Below are 23,842 nucleotides of genomic sequence, written 5' to 3' on the forward strand. Positions count from 1 at the left end.
TTTTTTTTTTTTTTTTTTTGCTTTTACTGGTAATGTGTGTCAGCTTAGATTAAGTGGAGTTTTTCCTCATGTTAAAAGTTGTTCAAACGTTGATGTGCTTCTATTAGATAAAAATTTAAGCTGCCCAGTAAAATCCTTTTCCTTCACAGCCAGATTTCCCTTGTGTTCTTATTGCCAGCAGCATTTTGCTAATTTCCTTTTCTTGTTGGCACATACTAGGAGCACTGGACGTTTAGTTTGTTCATACTCTGTTCAATTCCAATCACAATGAAAATGCAAATGAAAACTGGAATCGCAGAATTGTCCTTTTTATTAAGGAAAATTAGGGAAGCAAGTCATGGAACACATTAAAAAAAAATCTAAGTTTATCGGATTCCAAGGTTTTATTGTATGGTACATACTGGAAGTTTGAATAGAAACAGTTTAAATTAAATGGAGTTTAATAATATTTGGTGGCTGAGCTATTTGCCTTGTTCCCAAAGAGAAACTAACGTAATCTATAGTGCTAGTCTCACAAGTAGAGAGATGGGTTAAATGTCTTCTGGATTAATGCAGCATATTCTCATATTCTCGTACTGGACCACCAGATCTTATTTTTGATCTTTCACATTAATTCACATATTTACTGAGCTCCAGCTGTGTGCCTGACACTGAGGTAGGTGACGTATTTTTTGTTCAGTAGGGCCATGTGTGGTCCGTCAACACCTGCCAATCCCAGTCTTGGGGTTTCCTCAGAATACTTAGTTCAGTCATAGATAAGTACTTAACACCTGAGACCATATGATCAAACAGTTATATTCCTTGGCATAGGGCATGCAAATATTGAGACAAATCAGATCCATTGTGCAAGGGATTCTTAACCATGGGTTAAGCAGTGAACAGGGGTGGTGGGGGGCAGTGTGGGAAGAGGACGTATTTGATGTGCCTTTTTCTTTTGGTAGAATGTTGTTTGCTAGGGCCGCTAGAAATGAAAAAGTTTCAAAATTGTGAACAAGGGTGAGTGATAGTCTGAACTCGAGCTCTCTTGCTCCAGAAAACCTGAGGATCCTTCTCAGCAGGGCCTTAAACTGCCGAATTGTAGGTGAGGAATAAAGTCATTGTGATGCCCACCACTCTGAGGCTGCCAGGCCAGAGCAGTAAACCAATAGAGTAACTAGTCGGCTCATCACTAACATGACTGCTGCCTGGATTGGGCAAATCGAGCTCTTCTGGGATTAGCCAAAGAGTGACACCTGGGCTCCTCACCGCTGTGGGTGTTTCTGTAGCCAGACTTGCACCCAAGGAGTGCTTTACTTGTTAAACAGAAGAATCTCAAGGGTGCTTTTTGTTTGCTCTGTTTTTCCAGATGAATTAGAGGGCAGCCTGTGGTTCCAAACGTGCAGTTAGGAGTCGTAGGATGGTTTTGTTTGCTGAAATTAAAGAGAGGTTCAGATACGCTAAGGCTTCTGCCCATTTGTATGGGGCAGGAGTTGTGGAAGGCTCACCCAGGGAACTACTAACACTTCTTCTATGCCTGAACATTGTTCAAGTTACCGTTCAGGCACTGCAGTCTAACTTCCCTAGGGAGGTTCTCAAATCTTGGCAGTAGCTTTCAGATAACATTAGTTTCACTTAAGGCTTTAGCTGCCCAGCCTCAGCCATTTTCCTATGCTTTCCTTGAGACCCTGAGGTGATGCCGTATTTAAAAACTTGAGATAACCTTTTGATGATCAGGTGCCCACCATCTGTTACATGAGCCTTCCAGGAAATGAGACCAACTGTGAGGTTGATAATACGTCAGGCAGAGCCTAGTCTGCTGCCTCCAAGGGTGCGCCCAGATTCCTCTCAAAATGCACTCAGTGAATACTTACATTAAGGCATGCACATATATGTGAAAACTAAAGAGACAGAATTTGGAAGTATTGACAGTTTGAAGTGGAATGCATATGTGGTTTTGGATGTTGATTGAATGACTGAATGTTACCCAAGCCTTTGCCTATGTAGACATTCCATGCTTACTCATGTAGCCAGAAAGCATCACATTTCCTAAAAGCAAATCCAGTAAAACCTTGTGCATAATTTTTCTCACTGTTTTAAGGAGTTGAGATGCTTTAACCCTTAGAACAATTGGTGCCTGCCCCAAACCTAAGGGTCATTAGCTTCAAGATGGCAGTATTTCTGTTCCTTATGTCCCCCCGCCACGCCTTTATTCTCTCTTGCTGCTGTTAGTGCCACAGTTTTTGCTCTGGCTTAATTTGTTGCCTGTGGAGTACTTGAGAGCCAGGCCCTTTGTTTCCTCTGGGGTGGTTTCTTTGCCGTTAAACATGCGTTGTTTCCTGTTCTTTCATCTTTCAACAGAGGGTTCTGGTTAATGGCTGCCTTGTGGGTTCTGGGAAATCTACAACTTTTGTGGCTCTATTATGAATCCTTCTCTGGGTTTTTTAATATGTGCTTCACCTTGCTTTATCATGTGGGGGAGTGGATGCAAAGAATTTGAATTGGGCTTCCATAGGTTTGGGAACCACTGTACCCATCCACTTTTATAGTCCAGCAAACTGAACAGTCAAATATTAAGCATCTTATCTCTTGTCAGAAAGCCAGTAGGGAAGAGAGCTGGGTGGGGAACCCCAAACCACCTCATCTCCAAAGCGGTGGTCACTCTACTACACTGGGTGTCTGCCTCTGCACATTGCTGGGAGCCAAAGTCCCCCTTTATCTCTTCGGGAATTCAAAGTTGTCTTTATACCTTGTGTGTTTACAACTGAGACATGCTGCATAGGGCAATTCAGGAATTAACTCACATTTTAAAAGGGCACTTACTACGTAGAGTTACAGGGCATTGGGGCCACAAAGATGAACATGGCAAGTCCTTGGAAGCAAGGGGCTCACAAGCCCTTTGGGATCAAGGTCCTTCATGGTGCCTATTTTTAAAATTTCCACAAATCTTCACAAGGGAGGGGCTGCCATGGATGACAAAAGTAGTTGCCCAGCTTCTCCCTGTATTAAAATTCTCTACCGCTGCTAGTCAACCACTCAGCACACGGCATAGCCTGGGCCACCTGCTTTCCCCGCCCACGCATACATGGAAGAAAGGCACAGGTGATTTAACTTTTGATGTGAGGGAGTTTGAAGCAACTGATGCTGTTACCAAAAGAAGGGGTCCATCTACTTGCCACTCTAAAGCCAATAAAGAAGCAAGGTTGGTGGAAAGGAAAGTTTGCTTTATTTTGGAGGCTGGCAACCTGGGGGGAGGGCGGACGCCTGTCCAAAGGCCAACTCCCCAGAGCTGACAGAGGGCAAGAGCTTTTATAGGCAGAGGGAGGGGGCTACATGCAGAAACAGCACAGTCAGCGCTGTCATCTTGAATTTGGTTATGCGGTGGTCTGATCAGCATCATCTTGATTGTTTTTAAGTACAGTTAATCTTTAGTTCCAGGGTTGGTTTGTTCCCATTTCTTTGAGGCCAGCCCTCGGAATTGTGGCAGCTTATGTCGTGACTACAGCCTTGTCATCATGTAGTTCACTTCTTCCACCTGGCTGGGGTTTCAGTATAAGACAGCTCGCAGGATGTGGCTCAGAGTAGTATCTGTAGCCCTTGAAAAAGGATCTAGAGGTCCTTGATTTGTGTAATGACTAAACTATTATTATTTTGTTGGACTGTCTTCCTGTTTATGCATTTTCTCACTTCTCTGATTAAACTTATTCTTTGGCTAAGGTTTTTTTCACTGACAGAAGGCAGGCTGAGGACATGGCGGGGGGCAAGGACCATATAGGGTCCTACTCCATTTCAATATCTCCACCAGTATTTATAGTTTCAGCCTTTTTACTTCTTAATCATGGAATGAAAATGTGAAATGCCCCCAACTACAGATGTAAAACTGTCAGGAGCATCCAGAATTGAAATGTAGCTTTTCTCAGGTAAACCTGCTTAGGCAAAGGTGTGCTGGTTCACTGTCAACAACCAATCAGAACAGGTTGGGGAGAGGGTTGCCAGCTGTGAAGTTCCCACTTTGACCAGGACTTGGTCTGCTCTTCTCAAACCCCTGCTCTATCTAGAGTGGCATGGGCAACTCGACACTTGTGGCTACTGAACACTTAAAATACAGCTAGTCCAAAAGGAGATGTGTTGTAAGTGTAAAATACAACTGAATTTCAAAGACTTAGCTTAAAATACTCTGATTACATGTTGAGATAATGTTTGGGAATCTACTGGGTTAGTAAATTAAGTTCACCTGCTCTTTTTCACTTTAATATGGCTACTAGACCATTTTGAAATCACCTGTGTTGCATGCACTGCATTTCTATGGGACAGTGCCCATCTAGGGGCAGAGACCATGCCTCCCCCACTGAGCATTTAGACCCGCAGACAAGTTCCCCTGCACAGGTGCTCAGGCATTACTTATGCTGCTCTGGTTGACTGTTTTTACATTTGGGTGCTCAGTAAATATTGGGAGGAATGAAACGACGTGAAAAAATGAGGCCTCTTTTTTTCCCCTCTTCAGTGAAGTTTGCAACAATTGACATTACCATGGGCCACTTTCACTGGAAGTTGTCAATATTGGGAGGATTGGAAACCAACTGAGAACCACAGAGGGAAATGTGACATTTTTAGAATTTTTTGAAAAGGAAAGATGTAAAGACAATTATTAGTCTATCAGATTGCCATTTATAAGAACAGTGGGGGAGGGGCTTGGAAAAAAGGAAACAGGTCAATCTTCCTGGAGGGCAACTTGATAATACACATCAAAAGCCTTAAATTGTATATGTAGCCTATAGCCTAGAACTTTACCATCTTGCAGTTTACTCCAAGGGAGTAACTGGGCAAAAGCACAAATATCTAATGATTAAAATTAAAATAGTGGACTGGTTAAGCACACTAGAACATTAAAAGTGGGGAAAAGCCACAGAAAGAAGCAGAAACTAACACACCATTGTAAAGCAATTATACTCCAATAAAGATGTTTAAAAAATTTTTTTTTAAACTTTTTTAATGAAAAAATATCTCCACTTGCAGATAACATGAATGTTTATGTGGACAATAGTAAGGAATCTACCAAAAACTGCTAGAATTGTGGCAAAGTGTGCTTCCAAAAATAGTCACTGCAGAAGTTCTGGTACCATATCTTACAGAATCTTGTTACTCCCCCCTCAGAATCTTTTCCCCTTTCCTCGAAATTGGACAATTTTGTGACTGACTTGAAAAATAAAATGCAGTGGAAGTGAAGAAAAGCCACAGAAAGATGTTCAAAAAGGGACAAAAAAGCTGGTTATGATACACTATGCATGGAATGAGCTAACAATAAAATTTAATATGAGTAGAATGATGCTGGAAGAAGGAACACCATAATGTTAACAGTGACTGTCTCTGGGAGGTGGGGTAGGTGTGCTTTGCTTATCCATTTTTTTTTGGTAATGAGCACACGTTTTGCAATGACACTTTTTTGATGAAGTATGAAAACTATATGCAATAATAGCTTTTTTTTTGAGTGCTTACTACGCACAAGGCATTGTGCCAGGCATTGAGCTATTTTCGCTTTGTGGTGTTTGATTTTTTTAAAAAATCAAGGCACCTACTAGACTTAAACGAGGATACTGGCCAAAAGGCCCGCTTACTACCGCCCAACTGCAAGAACAGGACAGACAGGTAAACAAAGGACAATTGCCATGACAAATAGAAACGATGCCAAAGTCAACATTTTCGTAAGGGTCGAAGCAATAAATCCTGCGGAGTCGAAGGGAGATGACACACTGTTCCCTGCTGCACCGCTCGGAGGCTGGGAGACCAGAGCAGAAGTAAGTACCTTTGTTTATTTGCCAGCCTTGGCCAACGCGTGGTTTAAAAACGCGAGAGGCGCTGCGGACCGTGTTCCCAGAAGCGCAATGCACCGCCCTTGGGAGAGCGAGCTGAGCCGGTACCGCACTCCGCGCCTCTCCTCCGTGAGGAACACAGGTGTCCCACGTGGTTCCCACCCGGGCGCCCCTCCCCGGGCCTGCAGCGCCCCCTGGCAGGAGCGTGTCCCGCCGCGCGCTCCTCGCCGCGCTCGCCGCCTCTGTTCCGTGAGGAACACAGGTGTCCCACATGGCTCCCACCCGGGCGCCCCTCCCCGGGCCTGCAGCGCCCCCTGGCCCGAGCGTGACTCGCCGCGCGCTGCTTGCCGCGGAGAGCCCAGCCCGAGTGGTCTCCACGCCGCAGGAGCCTGCGCTCCGGGGCGTGGTTAGCTGCGTCGGAGAGGCGGCGCTTCCTTCCTCGCGCTCGCGGGAGAGGAGAAGCCCGGCCCCAGGGCGAATAAGCCCGGCGTGCGTAGACCACTGGCCCCGCGCGAACGCGGCGTCGGGGCGGCGGGTTTTGTTCGGCAATGTCTGCGCTCCACCTGAGTGCGGCCGTGGGGCCCGGTCGTCTCTCCGGGAAGTCGGCGTCCCGGGCAAAGCGCACCTGGCGCGCGCCTCTTCCGGGCTCCCCGCTGTCGGCCCCGGGCGAGCCGGCGGGGTTCTTGGGAGGCAGCGCGCGGCGGGCCCGGGAACGGCCCCTCTCATGGGTCCCCGGCAGCGGAGCACCGAGCGGAGGGGCGCGGACTGCAGGTAAGGGGATGGGGGCTTGGTGAATGTGGGTGGAGGAGGGCACCTTATAATACACCCGACAGGCTTGGCGCGGTCGTGGAGCCCCCTGACCTGGCTCGCCTTTCGAATAAAGGCTTTGGGGACAAACCCAACCCTCCCCCGCGCTCCATTTTACAGTAACAGATGCAGGTGCCCGCTTGGTTTTCCCAAGCAGCCCAGTGGCCCCAGCGAGGTCTCTGCAAGCAGAGCCTGAGAGGGGCCCGCTGCCCTGAGAGACTCGCCCTTGGCCTGTGGGAAGTCCAAGGGATTTATCCTCCATGGTGATTTCACCTGCTGGAACCCCCTCCCTGGCCCAACCCCACTCTGGCGAGCTGGACCAGCCTTGCTTCCTGCACTTCTCCAATTCAGGGCCGGCTCTTGGCCACCTTCTGGGATGGGAAAGGGGAGGGTCTCAGAATTGCACCTTAGAAACTCGGTGGGGGGCATGGATTTAAAAACAGGATGGACACCCAGGCGGAAGAGAAGGGAGGAGGGCACCTTACTGCCCTTACATTGTGGAATCAGTGGCTTTCCCGCTGAGAGGGACCTTTCCATGGTGACGCTATGCAGTGTGTTTGGTGTCTTGGAACTGAATAATTAGAACCTGTACAGGTTTCAAATTATGCGGTCCATTAATTTAAAAACAAAACCCCAAGAACCTCTGAGTGTTTTCTAAATTGAGGTCTAAAAATTGAAGGTCTCTTCTGCTTCCAGTGTGACATTATATTAAGAAAGGTGCAGTTATTGAGAGAAGAGTCAGAAAAGAGAAGGAAACAGAAAACCAAGAGAGGTTTGGCTGTACTTGGCAAAGGCCGTGGAAGTTCATTTGTAAATGCTGCTGGCTTTCGGTAGCCTGCAGCCCTTCTCTTCCTGTGGCTGATGGGGCACAAAGCTCGACTAGATAGTCCCTTGCATTGGGACATGTAGCCCTTCCTCTGCTTTGTAGAAATCCAGCTCAGAGCCACCTCTTGATGTATAAGAATTTCCCAGCCAGGGTCCCCAGGCAAATCCCGGAGGGTCATGGAGATTCCTTCGCTCATCATACCTGTGTCTTTGAAAACCATCAATGGCGTTTTTCTTTATTTTTTTTAAACAATTTTATTTTTAAATTTTATTATTTATTTATTGGCCGCTTTAGGTCTTTGTTGCGGTGCGCAGGCTTGTCACTGCGGTGGCTTCTCGTTGCAGAGCGTGGGCTCTAGGCGCATGGGCTTCAGTAGTTGTGGTTCATGGGCTCTAGGTGCACAGGTTTCAGTAGTTGTGGCGCACGGGCTTAGTTGCTCCAAGGCATGTGGGATCTTCCCAGACCAGGGCTCGAACCCGTGTCCCCTGCAACCCCTGTGCCACCAGGGAAGTCTGACATTTTTTTCTTTAAATCTGGTTTTTGGTCTATCGTCCAGAGCTTAGTGTAGCTCTTTCCCCGCCCCCTCGCTAGGCTCGAGTTCTTGGAATGAATTATAGTCAGGTGCCCGTGTTTTTACAGATAAGGAGATGGAGACCCAGAAAGGGTGGAAGACTGCCCGAGGGAGAATGGGAGAGCCTCCCAGGAACCCTGACTCTTGGGTTTTTAATGAGCTGCTTGAGCATCACAGTCACTAATTGGCAAGTGATGACATTGAGGATAAACTACTGGTGAAAATGTAAAAGCCTTTTGTTAAGAATGTGCCCACCAGTTGCGCATCTTATAGAGCATATTCACTGCATTCCCACCACCTGGGAGGGTGCTGGGCACAGGGCAGATGCGTACTAGTTCTTATTGAATAATTTAAATTTCGTATAATTATATCAATGGAAGGGTCAGCACCACTATAAGGTGTTTTGGAAGACTGGTCTTCACACTTTGGTACTTCACAGATCAGTTAAAAAAAAAAAGAAGAAAGCTTTTAATTGAAAGGACTGTAACAGAATTGCTCATTTTTAATTTTATCCCACAAGGATATTAAAAAAAAAAAAAGACACATCCCTCCCATCATCTACAAAGCTATTGGAGGTCTCTTGGGAACCCTGCACAAGGGAGGGTCTATCCCGTGCAACACCCCTGCTTCAGCGTCTCCCCAAGCCAGCAACCTGGGACAGCTGAATACACTTGAAGGCCCTTCTCTTAGTTCATCCTTTTATCTTCTAAACAGCTCCAGCCTGTTTACTCTTCCTCTTCCACCCAGAAAACTACCTGCTGGGTTTCCCTGAATGTGATTATGACCCTCCATCCCTCACTTCCTTTCCTGATCCTGGGTCTCTTCTCTTAACTGGATTTCCCTGATCTCCATTAATCACCTTTGCCCTTGCCAGAGGACTTTTGCACTGTAGTCTCATGTGATGCTGGCAACAACCTTTCCAGGTAAATAGGACGGGTAACGTCACCCCCATTTTTGAAAGAAGAAAACTGAGTGACTAAAGTGAAGGAATTTACCTAAGAGGTCAGCGCTCAGGTCTCCTGATGTCAGACTGGTGCTCTTTGCACGCCAACTGTGTACGGCACGCTTCTTGGCATGTCCGGGCTGCCAGAATCAGAAGACCTGGGCCTGACACCAAACTTGTGATTTACCAGCTCTTTGACCTTGGACCCCAACTTCTCCAAGACCATTTCCACAAGTATAAAAGTGGAAATGATCATGTCTACCCTATAGGGTATGAGTAGTTAAATGAAGTTAATATACTAAATGCAGTGATAATCTTTTAACATCATACGTTTAGAAAGTCTTTTACCCTTAGGGGGACTTTCACACACTGTTCCACTGGATCTTTACAACACTGTCAGTTTATGAAACAGATGAATGAACTGAGGTGGACAGGGGTGGGGGGGTGTGAGGAGTTGTTTGCAGAGTCACCCGTCTGGTTAGAAGCAGAACTAGTCTGGAATTTCATCCCTGGACTTGCAGTCCTGTGTGTCTTTCCAGAGTCCCATGGCAGTGAATTTGGGTCCTGTACAGTTTCAATAAAGGATTTTCAAGTACTACCAAAACAAATACCAGAATCTCTTTTGGCTAAAAATGTCCCTTAGCAGGTACAGTGAATGTGGGAAACCTGCGATTTATGCCCAATCTGCCTATTCTCCCCAATTATCCAGAGATCCAGAGGGCACATTGTTTGACCCTTGGGGATGATTTCTGGTTGCCAGACTGTTAGGTTCTGAAAATTGTGATTTTGTTAGAGGGAGCATGGCGTGTCCAGAGCAACTTTTAAAATGCTCTTCTTGCCTTACCAGACTAGAAATGTGTCATCCACTTCCCTTGACTTTCTGGGTCTGAGCCAAGTATTTTGCCAAATGAACAAGGAAGATGTTTGTTACAGGGGAAGACCACGGGCTTCCAGGCTGGAGACTTTTGCCTCCGATTTTAAAGTCTTTCTGTTCAGGTGTGGACTGTTTTTATAAAGGGTTCAGATTTCCATCCTACTGATGGAGAGGAGGCTGCCAAGGGCTAATCTAATATTCGGGGTTGGAATTGCATTTTGTAAGGAGGTGGAGTGCTCTCCTTTTTCACCCTGCCCTCATTTCATTTCCAATCATAGAGGAGAAGGTGGGCATTGTCCTGCAAAACTGCCTTGAGCTATTGCTCAGCCTGGCCCTTCTTTTTCAAAAGTAGCCTTGTTTGGCCTTCCTTTCTTCCTGTCTCATGGGACACGTATTCCTGGGGCAGCACAAAGTGTGATGTTTTGCAGCGTCCAGCAGCAACCCTCACTCACCCGCTGTCCCGAGTACTGCGGGTGCTGCATGGAATCAGGATTGGAAAATACGAATCAGATAAGAAGACGGGGGTGGGGGGTGGGGGGGTGTGTCTAACTCCAAGCGTGAGAACCCCAGAAGCTAGGAATAATGTGTGGGATTAGCATGAGGGATGGAACAGAAAGGAACAAATGTGATGAGTCAGGCGATTCGTAATGGAAGAGGCTTGACAACGTGTACCTGGGAACGAAGGATTTGTTTCTGCCCCTGGGTTGCAGACTACTCCCAACTGCTTTGTACAAGAATGCATAGAGTTCTGGAAATCTTCTCAAGTTTTGTGCTCGAGTGTGGGAGTTGCTGGCAGGTATTAGCTCATGGAAGACTGCCAATGGGTGGGATTCAGGGTGGCAGATTTTTAATTATGCTTCTGTTCCTCTATCCTGGTCCCCCAGAACCAGGAAGGTGACAGAAGGAACAGATCACCGGGAGGCCAGAAAGGAGTCCAATGCACTTACTAGCTGTCTAACCTGGGGCGAAACACTTCACTTCTCCATGTCTCAGTTTTCTCATCTGTAAAATGGGAGTAACACGCTGTCACGAGCTGGCTGGGAGGATTAGGAGAGAGAAGATACAGAAGTGTGGAGCCTGGTACTGGGCACTTTAGTGAGTTAAGCGCTCACTAGGTGGGAGCAGCTGTTGGTTTTTACTGTGGAATTCATCCTTTAAAAATATTTCAGATGTAGGGTTGCATTTAGAATGTTGAATTAGTATTGCAAGAAAGTTTTGCTATGTGAGTTGGGGGGAATGAACTGAATTTTTGAGATGATTGGGTGGGAACAGATAGTAAAGAGTGCTATTAACCCTGCACCAGCATTGAAATAACAGTTTCATTTATCTTGGTATAAAAAAGAATACAAAGATTCATCAGGAAGTATCCTTCCAGCCGACCTGCCGTGCTGAGTTCCGGTAAGCACGTGTCTCGCCTACTATGTGGCAGGCACGTGAAGCTTGCTGGGGCTCCAGCAGAGACTGAGACACAATCCCTAGTCCCTGAGCCATTTGCCATCTGGCAGGCAGGACAGATATACCAGCAGGCAGGCTCAGTGTGGGCTGTGTGGCAGTGGGGATTGCAGTGGGTGTGGGAGGACAGGGGAGGGAGGTGCTGCTGAGGTCCCAGAGTCAGCACCATCTCAGCCAAGCACTTACGAGGAGGCGTTTGACTTCTTACATTGATTTCCAGATTGCCAACACAAATTCTGTTTTAATGAGCAGAACCTGAGGAGGCTCTGGCAAAACATTCATCTGGGCAAGCAGAGGCGCATGATAGAGCCCGATGGATCTGCTTAGGTTTGTCACCTAGTAGAGGGAGGGGCCCGTGTTCACTGAACGCCTTGCTCTGCTTCGGGAACTTTCTGCACTCTCTTTTACCTTGTCCTCACGGCAGCCTGCGGAGGCTGCAAGAATCCTAGTTTTGTAAAAAAAAAAAAAATTAACAGGCCTGAGCCTCAGAGTCCCGCGCGTGCCCAAGGTCAGAAGCTGTGATCCCAGAAAATCATCCTGAACCTCGGGACTAGACGGCGTGGAGAAGCCCTTTCCCTTTGCTCTGCACTGGCCCTTGTCTCCAGGCCTCGCCCCTTCCTGGCTTCCAGGCGCCAGGTGGGGACTTGTCCTGTGGCTGTTGTCTGAAGTAAGAGGAAAGAAAACAGGTCCTTGGGGAAGAGGAAAGTCTGTCTTGCTGGCATGAGCGGGGCAGGAGGCATGACAGCCCCTCCACCAGCCGGTATCCTCTCCGTCTACCTTTCTCCCTTTGATTGTGTCTGGGAAGCTCCTGCCTTCCTCCCGCTTGCAGTATTGCGTGTCCAGTTTTCACTTAGATTAGGTGAGGATGTGAAGCCTCTGAGTTATTTGAAGCACAGAGACCCTCAGCTGGTTAGGATGTTCGATTTGGTTTGCTTCAGAAATGTTTTGAAATCCAGCAAGCTGAATAGACAGGGGAGTAAGGTCCGACCATCGTAGGTCCACGATGGAGGGGAGATCAAAAGGGGATTTTTTTTTTTTAAACCAGAAGACACCTTGGTAGCATCTGGTCCAACCTCCTTATTTTGCAGGTGAGGAACTGTAGGCCCCTCTCAGGGTCGCACAGCATCAGATGAGAAGTAGGGCCCCTGGATCCAGGATGCAGACTCTACCACCATGGGGTGGGCATGGCTCCTGCCTGTCCAGGGGTGACTTACGGTGTGCCAGCTCAGTGTGGATGGAGTTCAGGGCTGTGGCTCTAGGACTCTGAGCTGACTTCGGCTCCAGGAGTAGCATGGTTAGAGGAAAGCCTGTTGGATTAGAATCCAGAGACTTGAGCTGTGTGATCACCCAGGACCCCTTCCCTTCTAAGCATCAGTGACGCCTTCCAATCATCTCTGGGGTGTGTACATTCGTTCACTGAGTCTCCTCTTTACTTTTGACACCAGAGCGCACCACCTGCGGGTAGGAGTGCAGACCCAGGGGGTAAGCACGGGCCAGGAAAGCGCACCCACCACCACTGGTTATTCATATTTCCTGCCATTCCAGTGAGGTCTGGCAGTAGCACCTTCATGAACACGACTTGGGTCATTTTTAACTCTTCTGCAGTTCACAAGAATATGCATTTCCTGGGTGACTTTGATTTTCAAGGCTCTCAGACTGGTCGGCAGATCCTCTGAATTCAGAGTGGAGTTCTGTTGTGTTCCTGCAGCTGGCAGGTGTGTTTTCAGTGCCCAGGCAGAGGTGGATGGGGTGCAGCAGACGAGTGAGACAAAAGCCACACGGCTGAGTCACCGAAGATGACCAGGAGACTCCTGCCAGGTGTTTTGGAGAACTGGCGTCCTCAGTGGAGGTGGGGGATCCGAAGGGCCAGGATCCATAATTGAAGATTTGGGGCTTCTGCCTTGCTCTCCACGTTCTTATATGCAGGAGAGTGGCCATTACTGAGGATGTTAAAGGGATTTTTGGAGAGTGTCAGGTTGAAGTGAGTTTCCTTGCTGCATGTTGCATGCTTCTGTGCCCCCGCAGAGACTGACCGCTTCTGTCTCTGCCCTCGTCTCTATAGCCTGGGATTCTCCTGGAATCCTGCAGTGTTTCCCTTTTCACATCTCTGCTTAGGATTTTCTCTTAGGAATTAGCTCCTGATTGAGCATCTGTGTTATTTGTTTAGTGGAAAGAAACATGTGCATTGCCTGGCTCTTCCTAGTATGGTGGATTTACAGTGTTGTGTTAGTTTCAGGTGTACAGCAAAGTGAATTAGTTATATATATATCCACTTTTTTTTAGATTCTTTTCCCATATAGGCCATTACATAGTATTGAGTAGAGTTCCTTGTGCTGTACACCAGGTTCTTATTAGTTATCTATTTTATATATAGTAGTGTGTACATGTCAGTCCCAATCTCCCAATTGATCCCTCCCTCCCCCCTTCTCCCCTGGTGACCATAAGTTTGTTTTCTATATTTGTGGCTCTACTTCTGTTTTGAAAATAAGTTCATTTGTACCCTTTTTTTTAGATTGCACGTATAAGTGATATCATATATTTGTCTTTCTGTGTGTGACTTCACTCAGTATGACAGTCTCTAGATCCATCCATGTTGCTGCAAATGGCATTACTTTGTTCTTTTTTTATGGCTGAGTAATATTCCATTGTATATATGTACCACATCTTCTTTATCCATTCATCTGTTGATGGACATTTAGGTTGCTTCCATGTCCTGGCTATTGTAAATACTGCCGCAGTGAACATTGGGGTGCATGTATACTTTTGAACCATGGTTTTCTCTGGGTATATTCCCAGGAGTGGGATTGGTGGGTCATATGGTAGTTCTATTTTTAGTTTTTTAAGGAACCTCCATACTGGTCTCCATAGTGGCTGTATCAATTTACATTCCCACCAACAGTCAAGAGGGTTCCCTTTTCTCCACATCCTCTCCAGCATTTATTGTTTCTAGATTTTTTGATGATGACCATTCTGACCCATGTGAGGTGATACCTCATTGTAGTTTTGATTTGAATTTCTCTAATAATTAGTGATGTTGAGCATCTTTTCTTGTGCTTTTTGGCCATTTATATGTCTTCTTTGGAGAAATGTCTATTTAGATCTTCTGCCCATTTTTTGATTGGGTTATTTTTTTTTTTTTTGATATTGAGCTACATGGGCTGTTTGTATATTTTGGAGATTAATCCCTTGTCAGTTGCTTCGTTGGCAAATATTTTCTCCCATCCTGAGGGTTGTCTGTTTGTTTTGTGTATGGTTTCCTTTGCTATGCAAAAGCTTTTAAGTTTAATTAGATCCCATTTGTTTATTTTTGTTTTTATTTTCATTACTTTAGGAGGTGGGTCAAAAAAGATCTTGCTGTGATGTATGTTTAATGCAGAAAAACTGTAGGGTGAGACCTTGAATGTATTGCATCCCAAAGGACAAAAGATAGAATTTCTAGAACCTATTGTTGAGATATTTTTAGATTTTTTTTCCCTGCTGAATTATGCTGGGCGGAAAAAGTCTAAATTTCATCTATATGATCCCTTTCAGTTCTTACACTACATGTATACTTACCAAAATATAAGACTGTCTGAATTGTGCATCATATCTTTGTGATTGAAATGATAATATTGCATTTCCAGGCCTCACAGCTAAAATTAGAAGTAAACCTCAGATATGTGCCCATATGGAATCAAAGTTATGGTCTATGGTTTCCCAAGAAAAGCTCTCACTTCCCATCCTTAATATCTCCTTCAAAAATTGATAAGTAATCAGGCTCCATGGAACTGAATTTTACCCATACTATAAGCATTAGGCAACAAAAAAACTTTACAAAAATACTTTTGTTGCTTCCTCCGCCATGTTACTGTTTTTAAGTAATTTAGGAAGTGCGGTCTGGGAGACCTTGCTGTTTCAGAAAATGAAGACTTTGAAATCAAATCTTCAATCTATCAGAATCTAACTCCTTGTGAAGAAGTGGAGCTGCTAAGAGGGAGGGGCTTTCCCCAGGGTCACATGGCTGGTCGGGGCCGAGGCTGAGCAGGGCCCGGGTCTCTTAACTCTGGACACAGGGCACCTTGCCAGAGTCTGTGAAGGAGCTGGGGGCTTTGGAGCTAGGTGTCTGGGGAAGATGTTAGACTGTCCTTTAAAATCAGAGTCACTGGGGCTTCCCTGGTGGCGCAGTGGTTGAGAGTCCGCCTGCCAATGCAGGGGACACGGGTTCGTGCCCCGGTCCGGGAGGATCCCACGTGCTGCGGAGCGGCTGGGCCCGTGAGCCGTGGCCGCTGAACCTGCGCGTCCGGAGCCTGTGCTCTGCAACGGGAGAGGCCACAACAGTGAGAGGCCCGTGTACCGCAAAAAAAAAAAAAAAAAAAAATCAGAGTCACTGGAGTAGTCTTCCCTGGCTTTTGGGGATTTGAGTCTGCTCCAGGCTACTGTAGTTGTCATGGCAAGGAGCAGCCTCTAGGGTCATATCTGTGCCCTGGGAGAGGCCCAGCCGTTGTGGTCTTGTTTGGAGGTGTGACTTGAGGAACTCACAGAGCTGATAGCTGATGCTTTATTTTCTTGTCCTGGCCCTATAGTTATATCAACATGCCCTCTTTCCTGTTGCTGGAAGCCATCTGCATTTTCCTGTTTGCTGAAGGTAAGTGTTCTTGGTTGTGGGGCGAGGGTTAAGGTGTTCAGGGGTTTGATTTGCCTCACATCCTGTTGATTTTAACTTGTAAAGTTCTCGAGTGCATTTGTGTTTCTCCACTCCACGGCCACCTGCCTACTCTAAGCCCCATCATCTGGTGTTTGGACCACTGCAGTAGCCTCCTGACTGGTCTCCTTGGGTTCTCCTGGTTCCCATCCATCCTGTTTTTCACACATCAGCCATTTCAAAATGCAAATCTAATCATGTCTGGGCCCCTCTCCACTCCCATCTCCTACCTGAAACTTTTAAGTGATATCCTGTTGCTCTTAAGAGGCCCTGCCTGGGACTTCCTGGCGGTCCAGTGGTTAAGACTTCAACTTGCAATGCAGGGGGTGCGGGTTTGATCCCTGATCGGGAAGCTAAGATCCCACATGCCCTGGGGACAAAAAAACAAAACATAAAAAAAAAAAAAGGAATCAATATTGTAACAAATTCAATAAAGACTTCAAAAAATGGTCCACATCAAAAAAAGAAATTAAAAAAAAAAAGAGGGCCTGCCTGATCTGATCCCATGCCACCTGGTGTCCCCTCTGGAGCCCCCTCTGTCCACCCTTTGTGTTGCAGCCCACACTCCTTCCAGGCCTGCCCAGCACCCTTGCTCCCTCCCACCTTAGGGGTTCTCAGTTACGGTGGCCTCTCTGCCTGGATCATCGCCTCACCCCAACACTGCTCTTCTGGTCAACTCCTATGCATCTTCCAGCACCCAACACAGTTCCTCCTGGACCCCCAGATCAGGTCAGATCCCCCTATTAAAACCTCCTGTAGTGTTGAGTTCCTCTGCTGTGTAGCACTTAACACAGATATGAGTTTATTTCTGTGTGAATTTTTAAAAAATGATGTCCATCTTCTCCACTGGATATAAGCCCCATGAGAAAGAGACTCTGCCTATTCTTCCTTCACCACTTACTGTGTGATCTTGGCTCCCAGCACTGAGCTTGGCACATAGTAGGTGCTCAAGAAGCAGATTAATGAATGAATAATGGAGCAGATCAATTTTCTGTTTACTTCCCACTTTGGCCCTCCCAAGTTCTAGCCCCTCTGAAATATGAGATGGTAGAAAGGAATAGTGTGTTTTGTGGATTGTTGTCCAACGAGTAAGAACCAGTGGGCTGGGTGACTGGCTGAGGCTAGCCCAGGGTCCTCTTGCGGTCTCTGAGGCTCTCTTCCAATTCTTCCCTGCTCTTTGTTTCTGTGAGTAGGGGTACACTCTCTGCTCGTGGGCTGCTGTCACCACCTGCCTGTTCTCCAGAGCCTCAGGGAGATAAGAGAGGCTGGAAGAAGGGTGTGCTTGCCCAGCCTGCCTATCCCCTCTCTTGAAGCCATGTAGGTGCTGAATGTAACACAGTAGCTTCATGGCCAAGGAACTGGGGAGAGATGAGATGTGTTTGGGGACAGGGCCCGAATGCGGTCCCTGGGGGCCCAGGCACAGTAAAGGTTCTGTTCTAGCTCATCGTGGAACTTTACCCTCTGTAGCCTGTCCAGTTTACAGGGCACTTGATCTGACCACCCCTAGGTTGTACAGATGAGGCAGGGGAGGCCCAGAGAGGTTCTGTGATTTGCCTGGGGCTGCACAGCTATCAGTAGCAGGGCTGAGATGAAAACCCGACACCCACTCCATCCCCTCCCCATCCAGCTTCTTATCACCACCCATTGCCCCCCCCTCCCCAGGTAGGTGGTCCTCAGAGGTGTGGGCTGACTTGGTTGGGAGAGGAAACAACGGTCACACGTTCATCAGCTCCCTGTTCCAAGGGGGACTTCTGCAGAGTCCTGAGGTGGTTTCACAGGGGCGCAGTGGGGACATCACCCCGGTACCCGCTCCCTTGAAGAACGCCTCACCTGAAGCCTGGCACCCGCCAGGACAGCTGGGCACATGGTGCGGAGTTACATTAGCTGAGTCACATCTGTAGTGAGTGGCCTCTGGTCACGGAGCGCCTCCTCCCTCCCATCCGGGGCGATGGCTGGTCTGTCTCCAGCTGGAGAATTTGCTGGTAAGATCGATTCCTTAGCTCCTGGACCCTTTGCCAGTAATTCATGGGCTCATTCAGGAAAGCTTAGTGCCTACTGGCTTTGACTACAGGGTCAAAGGATGTGAGCATTTTTATAGTTCTTAATTCATTTGGCCAAACTGTGTGCAGAGAGCTGGGCTGGGCCCTGTGGAGGACAGGTGGAGGTGTTCCTGCCCTCGGAGAACTTCCGGGGGTGCAGGGCTCATGGGAGCTGCACCGCATCACGGGATGGGCTGCAGCAGGAGCCCCCCCAGGTTGACAAGATCTTGATGATGTCGAGTGCACTGACGCAGAAAGCCTCCATTTTCTGGAGGACCAATTTGCTGAATTACTGAGTGATTTTTGTGATCTTTTGTTTTTGGAGTTTGGGGGTAAGTGTTGCCTCTGCTTCTGTCCCAGCACCTGCCGTGTGTTTTATGGAAGTGGAGGATTTTTTTTTTCTTTAATTCAGTCTACCGTCTGTATTGTAGTTTATGTCGTTTCTCCCTCTGGTGGCAAAATGGCAGTGGCAGACTTTCTTGGACTTCATGACATCTACTTACTTGTCTGACAGCTTTTGACTGGAGCTAATGGCTGGTTCAGCATTTTGGCCTAGAACCATCTTCTACTCGAGTAGAGATTAAGGGGAGGGCATATCAGGTGAGCAGGAACTCAGATACGGTCGGGGGAGAAGTAGACACTGGTTTAGTTTGTTTTTCAGGGACTAGTGAATGTAGAGGAGCCACAGAAGGTGGAGCTGGGACCAGCCAAGGGGGTAGTTGCTTAATGCAGCGGTCCCCAACCTTTCTGGCACCAGGGACGGGTTTCGTGGAAAACAGTATTTCCATGGACCAGATGGGGGGTGGTGTGGGGATAATTTCGGGGTGATTCAAGAGCATTACATTTACTATGCACTTGATTTCTATTATTATTACATTGTAATATATAATGAAATAATTATACAGCTCACCATCATGCTGCCAGGAGGCGGAGCTCAGGCGGTAACGCGAGCAATGGGGAGCGGCTCTAAATACAGATGAAGCTTCGCTCACTTGCCTGCCTGCCGCTCACCTCCCGCTGTGCAGTCTGGTTCCTAACTGGTCATGGACCAGTACTGGTCCATGGCCCGGGGGTTGGGGACCCCTGGCCTAATGAGCTCCAGGGGGTGCTGCCAACGAGAAGCATGCCCCCCAGAACCTGACATCATTTTTTGGTGTCCTCCTCCTGGTCACCTTCCTGGCAGGGGCAAATCCCCCTGAGCCCAGCTTCCCTGTGTTGTGTGATTGCTACCCTACACCCACCCCCGCCTGGCTCCCTCTCCTTTACCTCTTTCCTCGGCAGTCCCCCCCACCCCATCTCACATTCCTTCATCTGCCCCATTCCTGGCCTGTCCGGCTCCTGGGCTTTGCCCACCCTCACTTTGTGCCCACTGTGCTTATCCAGCGGACATGGACATTTATAAGCATCTACATGTCTGCTTCTTCTCCCCCCACCCCATCTCACATTCCTTCATCTGCCCCATTCCTGGCCTGTCCGGCTCCTGGGCTTTGCCCACCCTCACTTTGTGCCCACTGTGCTTATCCAGCGGACATGGACATTTATAAGCATCTACATGTCTGCTTCTTCTCCCCCCACCCCATCTCACATTCCTTCATCTGCCCCATTCCTGGCCTGTCCGGCTCCTGGGCTTTGCCCACCCTCACTTTGTGCCCACTGTGCTTATCCAGCGGACATGGACATTTATAAGCATCTACATGTCTGCTTCTTCTGACAGTGACCATATGCACAGTTGGCTTTTCAAATAATCCCTCCAAGTGGCACCTCACTGTCTTCAGAACTTTCTTTTTTTTTTTTTTTTTTTTTTTTTTGCGGTACGTGGGCCTCTCACTGCTGTGGCCTCTCCCGTTGCGGAGCACAGGCTCCAGACGCGCAGGCTCAGCAGCCATGGCTCACGGGCCCAGCCACTCCGCGGCACGTGGGATCTTCCCAGACCGGGGCAAGAACCCGTGTCCCCTGCATCGGCAGGCGGACTCTCAACCACTGCGCCACCAGGGAAGCCCATCTTCAGAGCTTTCATCGGGGTTGGCTTGCTGTTCAGCACCTGGCATGTTACCTGCCCTCAAAGTTTATTTTGAAAATTGTTGTTGGCTGCTCATATGCCATTATTACAATTTTACTGGGTATCACATAGAAGAAAAAAAATGTATCCACAAACTTTCTACCGCAAAACTTTTTAGCACTTGTTCATATTAATTGCTTTGAATGAATGTGTCAGTGTTTACTGAGAGTTCTATCTCTTTGGATATTTGTTATCGCCGCCATTCCTCTGAAACAAGTACCATTGAAGGGAGTGTCTTGGTGCACATTTTCCCTTCTCTAAAGCAGTTTTTCCTTTGGATCAATTCCCAGGTGCGATACTGTGGAGCCTTAGCACTTTGATGGCTCTTAATTCATTTGGCTGAATTGTTTTCCAAAAGGGTTGTACCACTTTACAGCGTCACCACTGGAAAAGCTTTTCCTGATTTAATCTTTCCCCAGTTATATTTAAATTTAAAACTTGATCGTCTAAATTTCACATTTAAAAGGGTATCCCACTGTTTGAGTTAAAGTGTTTTGTCACCTGTTTGAAAATTTTCCTTGTGCTTTTCTATGAATTCTCTTTGTTCTATGAATTGTCTGTTCATATCCAAGGTTAATGTTTATGGCAAGATGCTACACCCCAGAGGGGCACTCAGTTATTATGCCTACCCAGGGACGAAACTCATCAGAATCACAGGCTCTCTATATCCCCCCATATATCTTTAAAATTTTTCTCTTCAAAATACCCACATTTAAATGCAAAGATACCTGATAGAAGTGGGGCAATTGGTGGGGGCGGAGGGAATTATTTATGTTATCCATCTGGTAATTTTTAAGATACAATATCATTAAACTCTTTCACATTCCTGTTTTCTCTCTTGTGACCCATTTGTTCTGGTCATTATAACGTGGAGACTAAGACTCCTCCCCTCTCTGCCTTGTAATGACTGCTTCTGGTGTTTTCTCTCCTAGTGCCCCCATCCCTCCCTCTTCAGGAAGTCCATGTGAGCAAGCAGACCATTGGGAAGATTTCAGTCGCCAGCAAAAGTAAGCCCACGTTTTACTTAACCCTCCAAACACCTACTTCAGCCTCTGTGTGATGGACTCGAGAAGCCATGTTACTCCGGACAGTTTCTGCCCCACTCCTGTCTTCTTTCATGCTGTGGCCAGAGTTATTTTCCCCAAACAGGGGTCTGACCAAGTTCCTCTCCTGGTTAAAAACCCTAGGAAGATCCCTGTTGCCAAATTTCTTGGCCCGTGCTTCAAGGTCTTCTGTTGTGTGACCACCATCTATGCAACCAGCCTCGTCTGCTGCCATATTCCTTCTCTTCCTCCCTGCTCGTCATCCCCTCCACATGCTCAAGCCACACCCGCCCACTCCTAGGGACCCTGCAGTCCCTTCCCTCCCTCTCTGGTGAAATCCCCCTTGCACGGTGCTACCAGGTGGCGCCTTCTCACTGGTGCTTCTCTGACTTCTTCTCTCTTGCATCTTCCTGGTGAGGTGATAGGGTGTGGACTCTGGAGCCACACCTGTGGACAGCCTCAGTTTGATTCCCGGCTCCACCACTTTCTGGTACTTTGGCCTTAGGAAATTCCTGAATTTCCCTGTGCCCTGCTCTCCTTATCTCTCCAATGGGAATGCAGATTGTAAGTCTGTTTAGGGGTGGGGGTAGGGGGCTAGAGAGCTGATAGCTAAAGAGTACAGGGTTTCCTTTTGAGGAGATGGAAAATGTTCTAAAATTGATTGTGACGGTGATAAATACATCTGTGAATACACTAAAATCCATTGAAGTGTGTACTTTAAATGGGTGACTGGTGTGGTATGTGAATATTATCTCAATATAACTGTTGAAAAATAAAGAAATAGTATATCTCAAGGTGGTTATGAGAATTAAATAAATTAGTACATATAAAGTGTTTAAAGCAGCACCCGGCATATAGGAAAGATGCAGTCAGTGCTAGTTATCATTACGTAGACTCTTGGGTAATGCAGTCATATGAACCAGGGTGCCTGGCTGTGTCCCAGACAAGATTGTGACCCCTGAGGGCAGGAACCAAGGCTCTTGGGTGTCCCTCACTGGCCCAGTAGCCCCTCCTCTCATACGGCTCAGTTAGTGTTGTTGAATTAGACTCTTCCATTATTATACAGACTTTCATGAGTTGTGCTCATGGTAGGTGGGTGCTCCCTACTGCAGAGGAGGGCTGCCTCTGGCCCAGAACTTCTACAGTGTTATTTCCCCCATTGGGCTTAGAGGAGCTTGACCCACCACAAGGTTGTTTCCGCCTCCACTCTGCTTTGGGAGTAAGATCTTTTGGGGACCAGACTGTAGGGAAGCTGATTGTCACCCATTCTGTCCCCCTCTCCCCTAGTGATGTGGTGCTCGGCTGTGGCGGACGTCCTGTTTCTGATCCATGGCTCTCACAGCATTGGGAAAGGGAGCTTTGAAAGGTCCAAGCACTTTGCCGTCACGGTCTGTGATGCTCTGGACATCAACCCCAGGAGGGTGAGTGCAAGTCTCGTTGTCTTTGTATGAGGGTGTCTTTGGCTGCAAGTGACAGAAATTCTGTCTTAAGCAGAAGAGGGCATTTACTGGCTTGTGGAACCAGGAAGACTAAGGAGGTGAATCCTGGTTCTAGGCACAGTGGGATCCGGGGACTCAATCCCTCTCTTTTTCTCCTCCTCTTCATTTTGCTTCCCTCTGTTGGCTTCCTTCCCAGGCAGGTTTTCCTTACATAGCAAAGTTGCCCTACATTGTCCCTCAAGGTAGTCACCCCAGGAAAAAGAAAGTAGACTTCTTACGTGTAGAACTGGCAGCAGTCCCAGGGAGGGCTCTGATTGGACGGGCATAGGTCACATGACAATCCCTTGACCAATCACAGAAGTCAAAGGGAAGAGCTTGTCTGGCCAAACCTGAGTCATGTGCTCATCCTCATTCTTGCAGTGGGGATGAACACTTGGATTTCCCACTGGAAAGAGAGGTTGTGTTTGCAGAACAGTGGGAAAAAGAAAGCATGCTGGCAGACAAAAACTATAACTGCCTCTGAAGACTAGAGTCGTAATATGAAACACAGCTCCTACCCTCTCTGTTCACTTGAAAGGAACAGCTCCTGGCTAATCAATCCAGCCAGTATCTTCATTTCTTGTTCTTCCTTGTTTCAAATAGCAAGTCTTAAATGTCAGCAGTGCCCTAGCTGTGGCTCTTGTTGCTAAAGGGGCATTTTGGAACAACTCAACAGAAAAACAGGCAGTGAACACAGATAGTTCCCAGAAAATGAAACGTAGATGGCCCTTTGACATAGGAAAAGATGCCCAACCTCACTCAATGTAATAGCAAATCTCTGACCGATATACCATTTTTCACTTAACTAGATTAGCAAAAATCCAAAGTTTGGTGTCATGCTCCATTGGCAAGTCTGTAGGAAACCGGTGTTCTCATGCACTGCTGGTGGGAATGTGCAACCTCTCTATAGAGGAATCTGTAATAACAGTGTCTATCAAAATTACAAAGGCTGGGACCCTTTGACTCAGTATTTTATTCTACAGATACTCCCACAGGTGCAAAATAATGCACATATGAAGTTATTCATTGCAGTGTTGTTTGTAATTGTAAAAGATTTCAGGCAACCCAAAGGCCTGCTCACAGGGGACAGGTAAATCTATTATGGTGTCTTCATATAATGAAACACAGGGCAGCTTTAGAAAGTAAATGAGGAAAATCGCTGATGTGGAAAGACACCAAAACAAATTGAGTATAAAAATAAGGTGCAGGGCTTCCCTGGTGGCGCAGTGGTTGAGAGTCCGCCTGCCGATGCAGGGGACACGGGTTCGTGCCCCGGTCCGGGA

General features: G+C 47.3%; 1 protein-coding gene across 1 annotated transcript in view; it reads left to right on the plus strand.

Moving 5' to 3' along the window:
• Positions 1 to 6,360: 6,360 nt before the first annotated feature.
• The window catches only part of VWA2 (von Willebrand factor A domain containing 2), a 56,302-nt gene continuing 38,820 nt past the window's right edge, over positions 6,361 to 23,842 (plus strand). Inside the window, 4 exon segments of the mRNA XM_024755943.1 lie at positions 6,361 to 6,557; positions 15,822 to 15,883; positions 20,971 to 21,045; positions 22,369 to 22,502. Coding sequence (XP_024611711.1) covers positions 6,511 to 6,557; positions 15,822 to 15,883; positions 20,971 to 21,045; positions 22,369 to 22,502 — 318 coding nt within the window. The 5' untranslated portion in view covers positions 6,361 to 6,510.

Source organism: Neophocaena asiaeorientalis, unplaced genomic scaffold (genome assembly GCF_003031525.2).
Source record: "Neophocaena asiaeorientalis asiaeorientalis breed wild unplaced genomic scaffold, Neophocaena_asiaeorientalis_V1.1 scaffold85, whole genome shotgun sequence".
In the NCBI taxonomy this organism is placed as follows: Eukaryota; Metazoa; Chordata; class Mammalia; order Artiodactyla; family Phocoenidae; genus Neophocaena; species Neophocaena asiaeorientalis.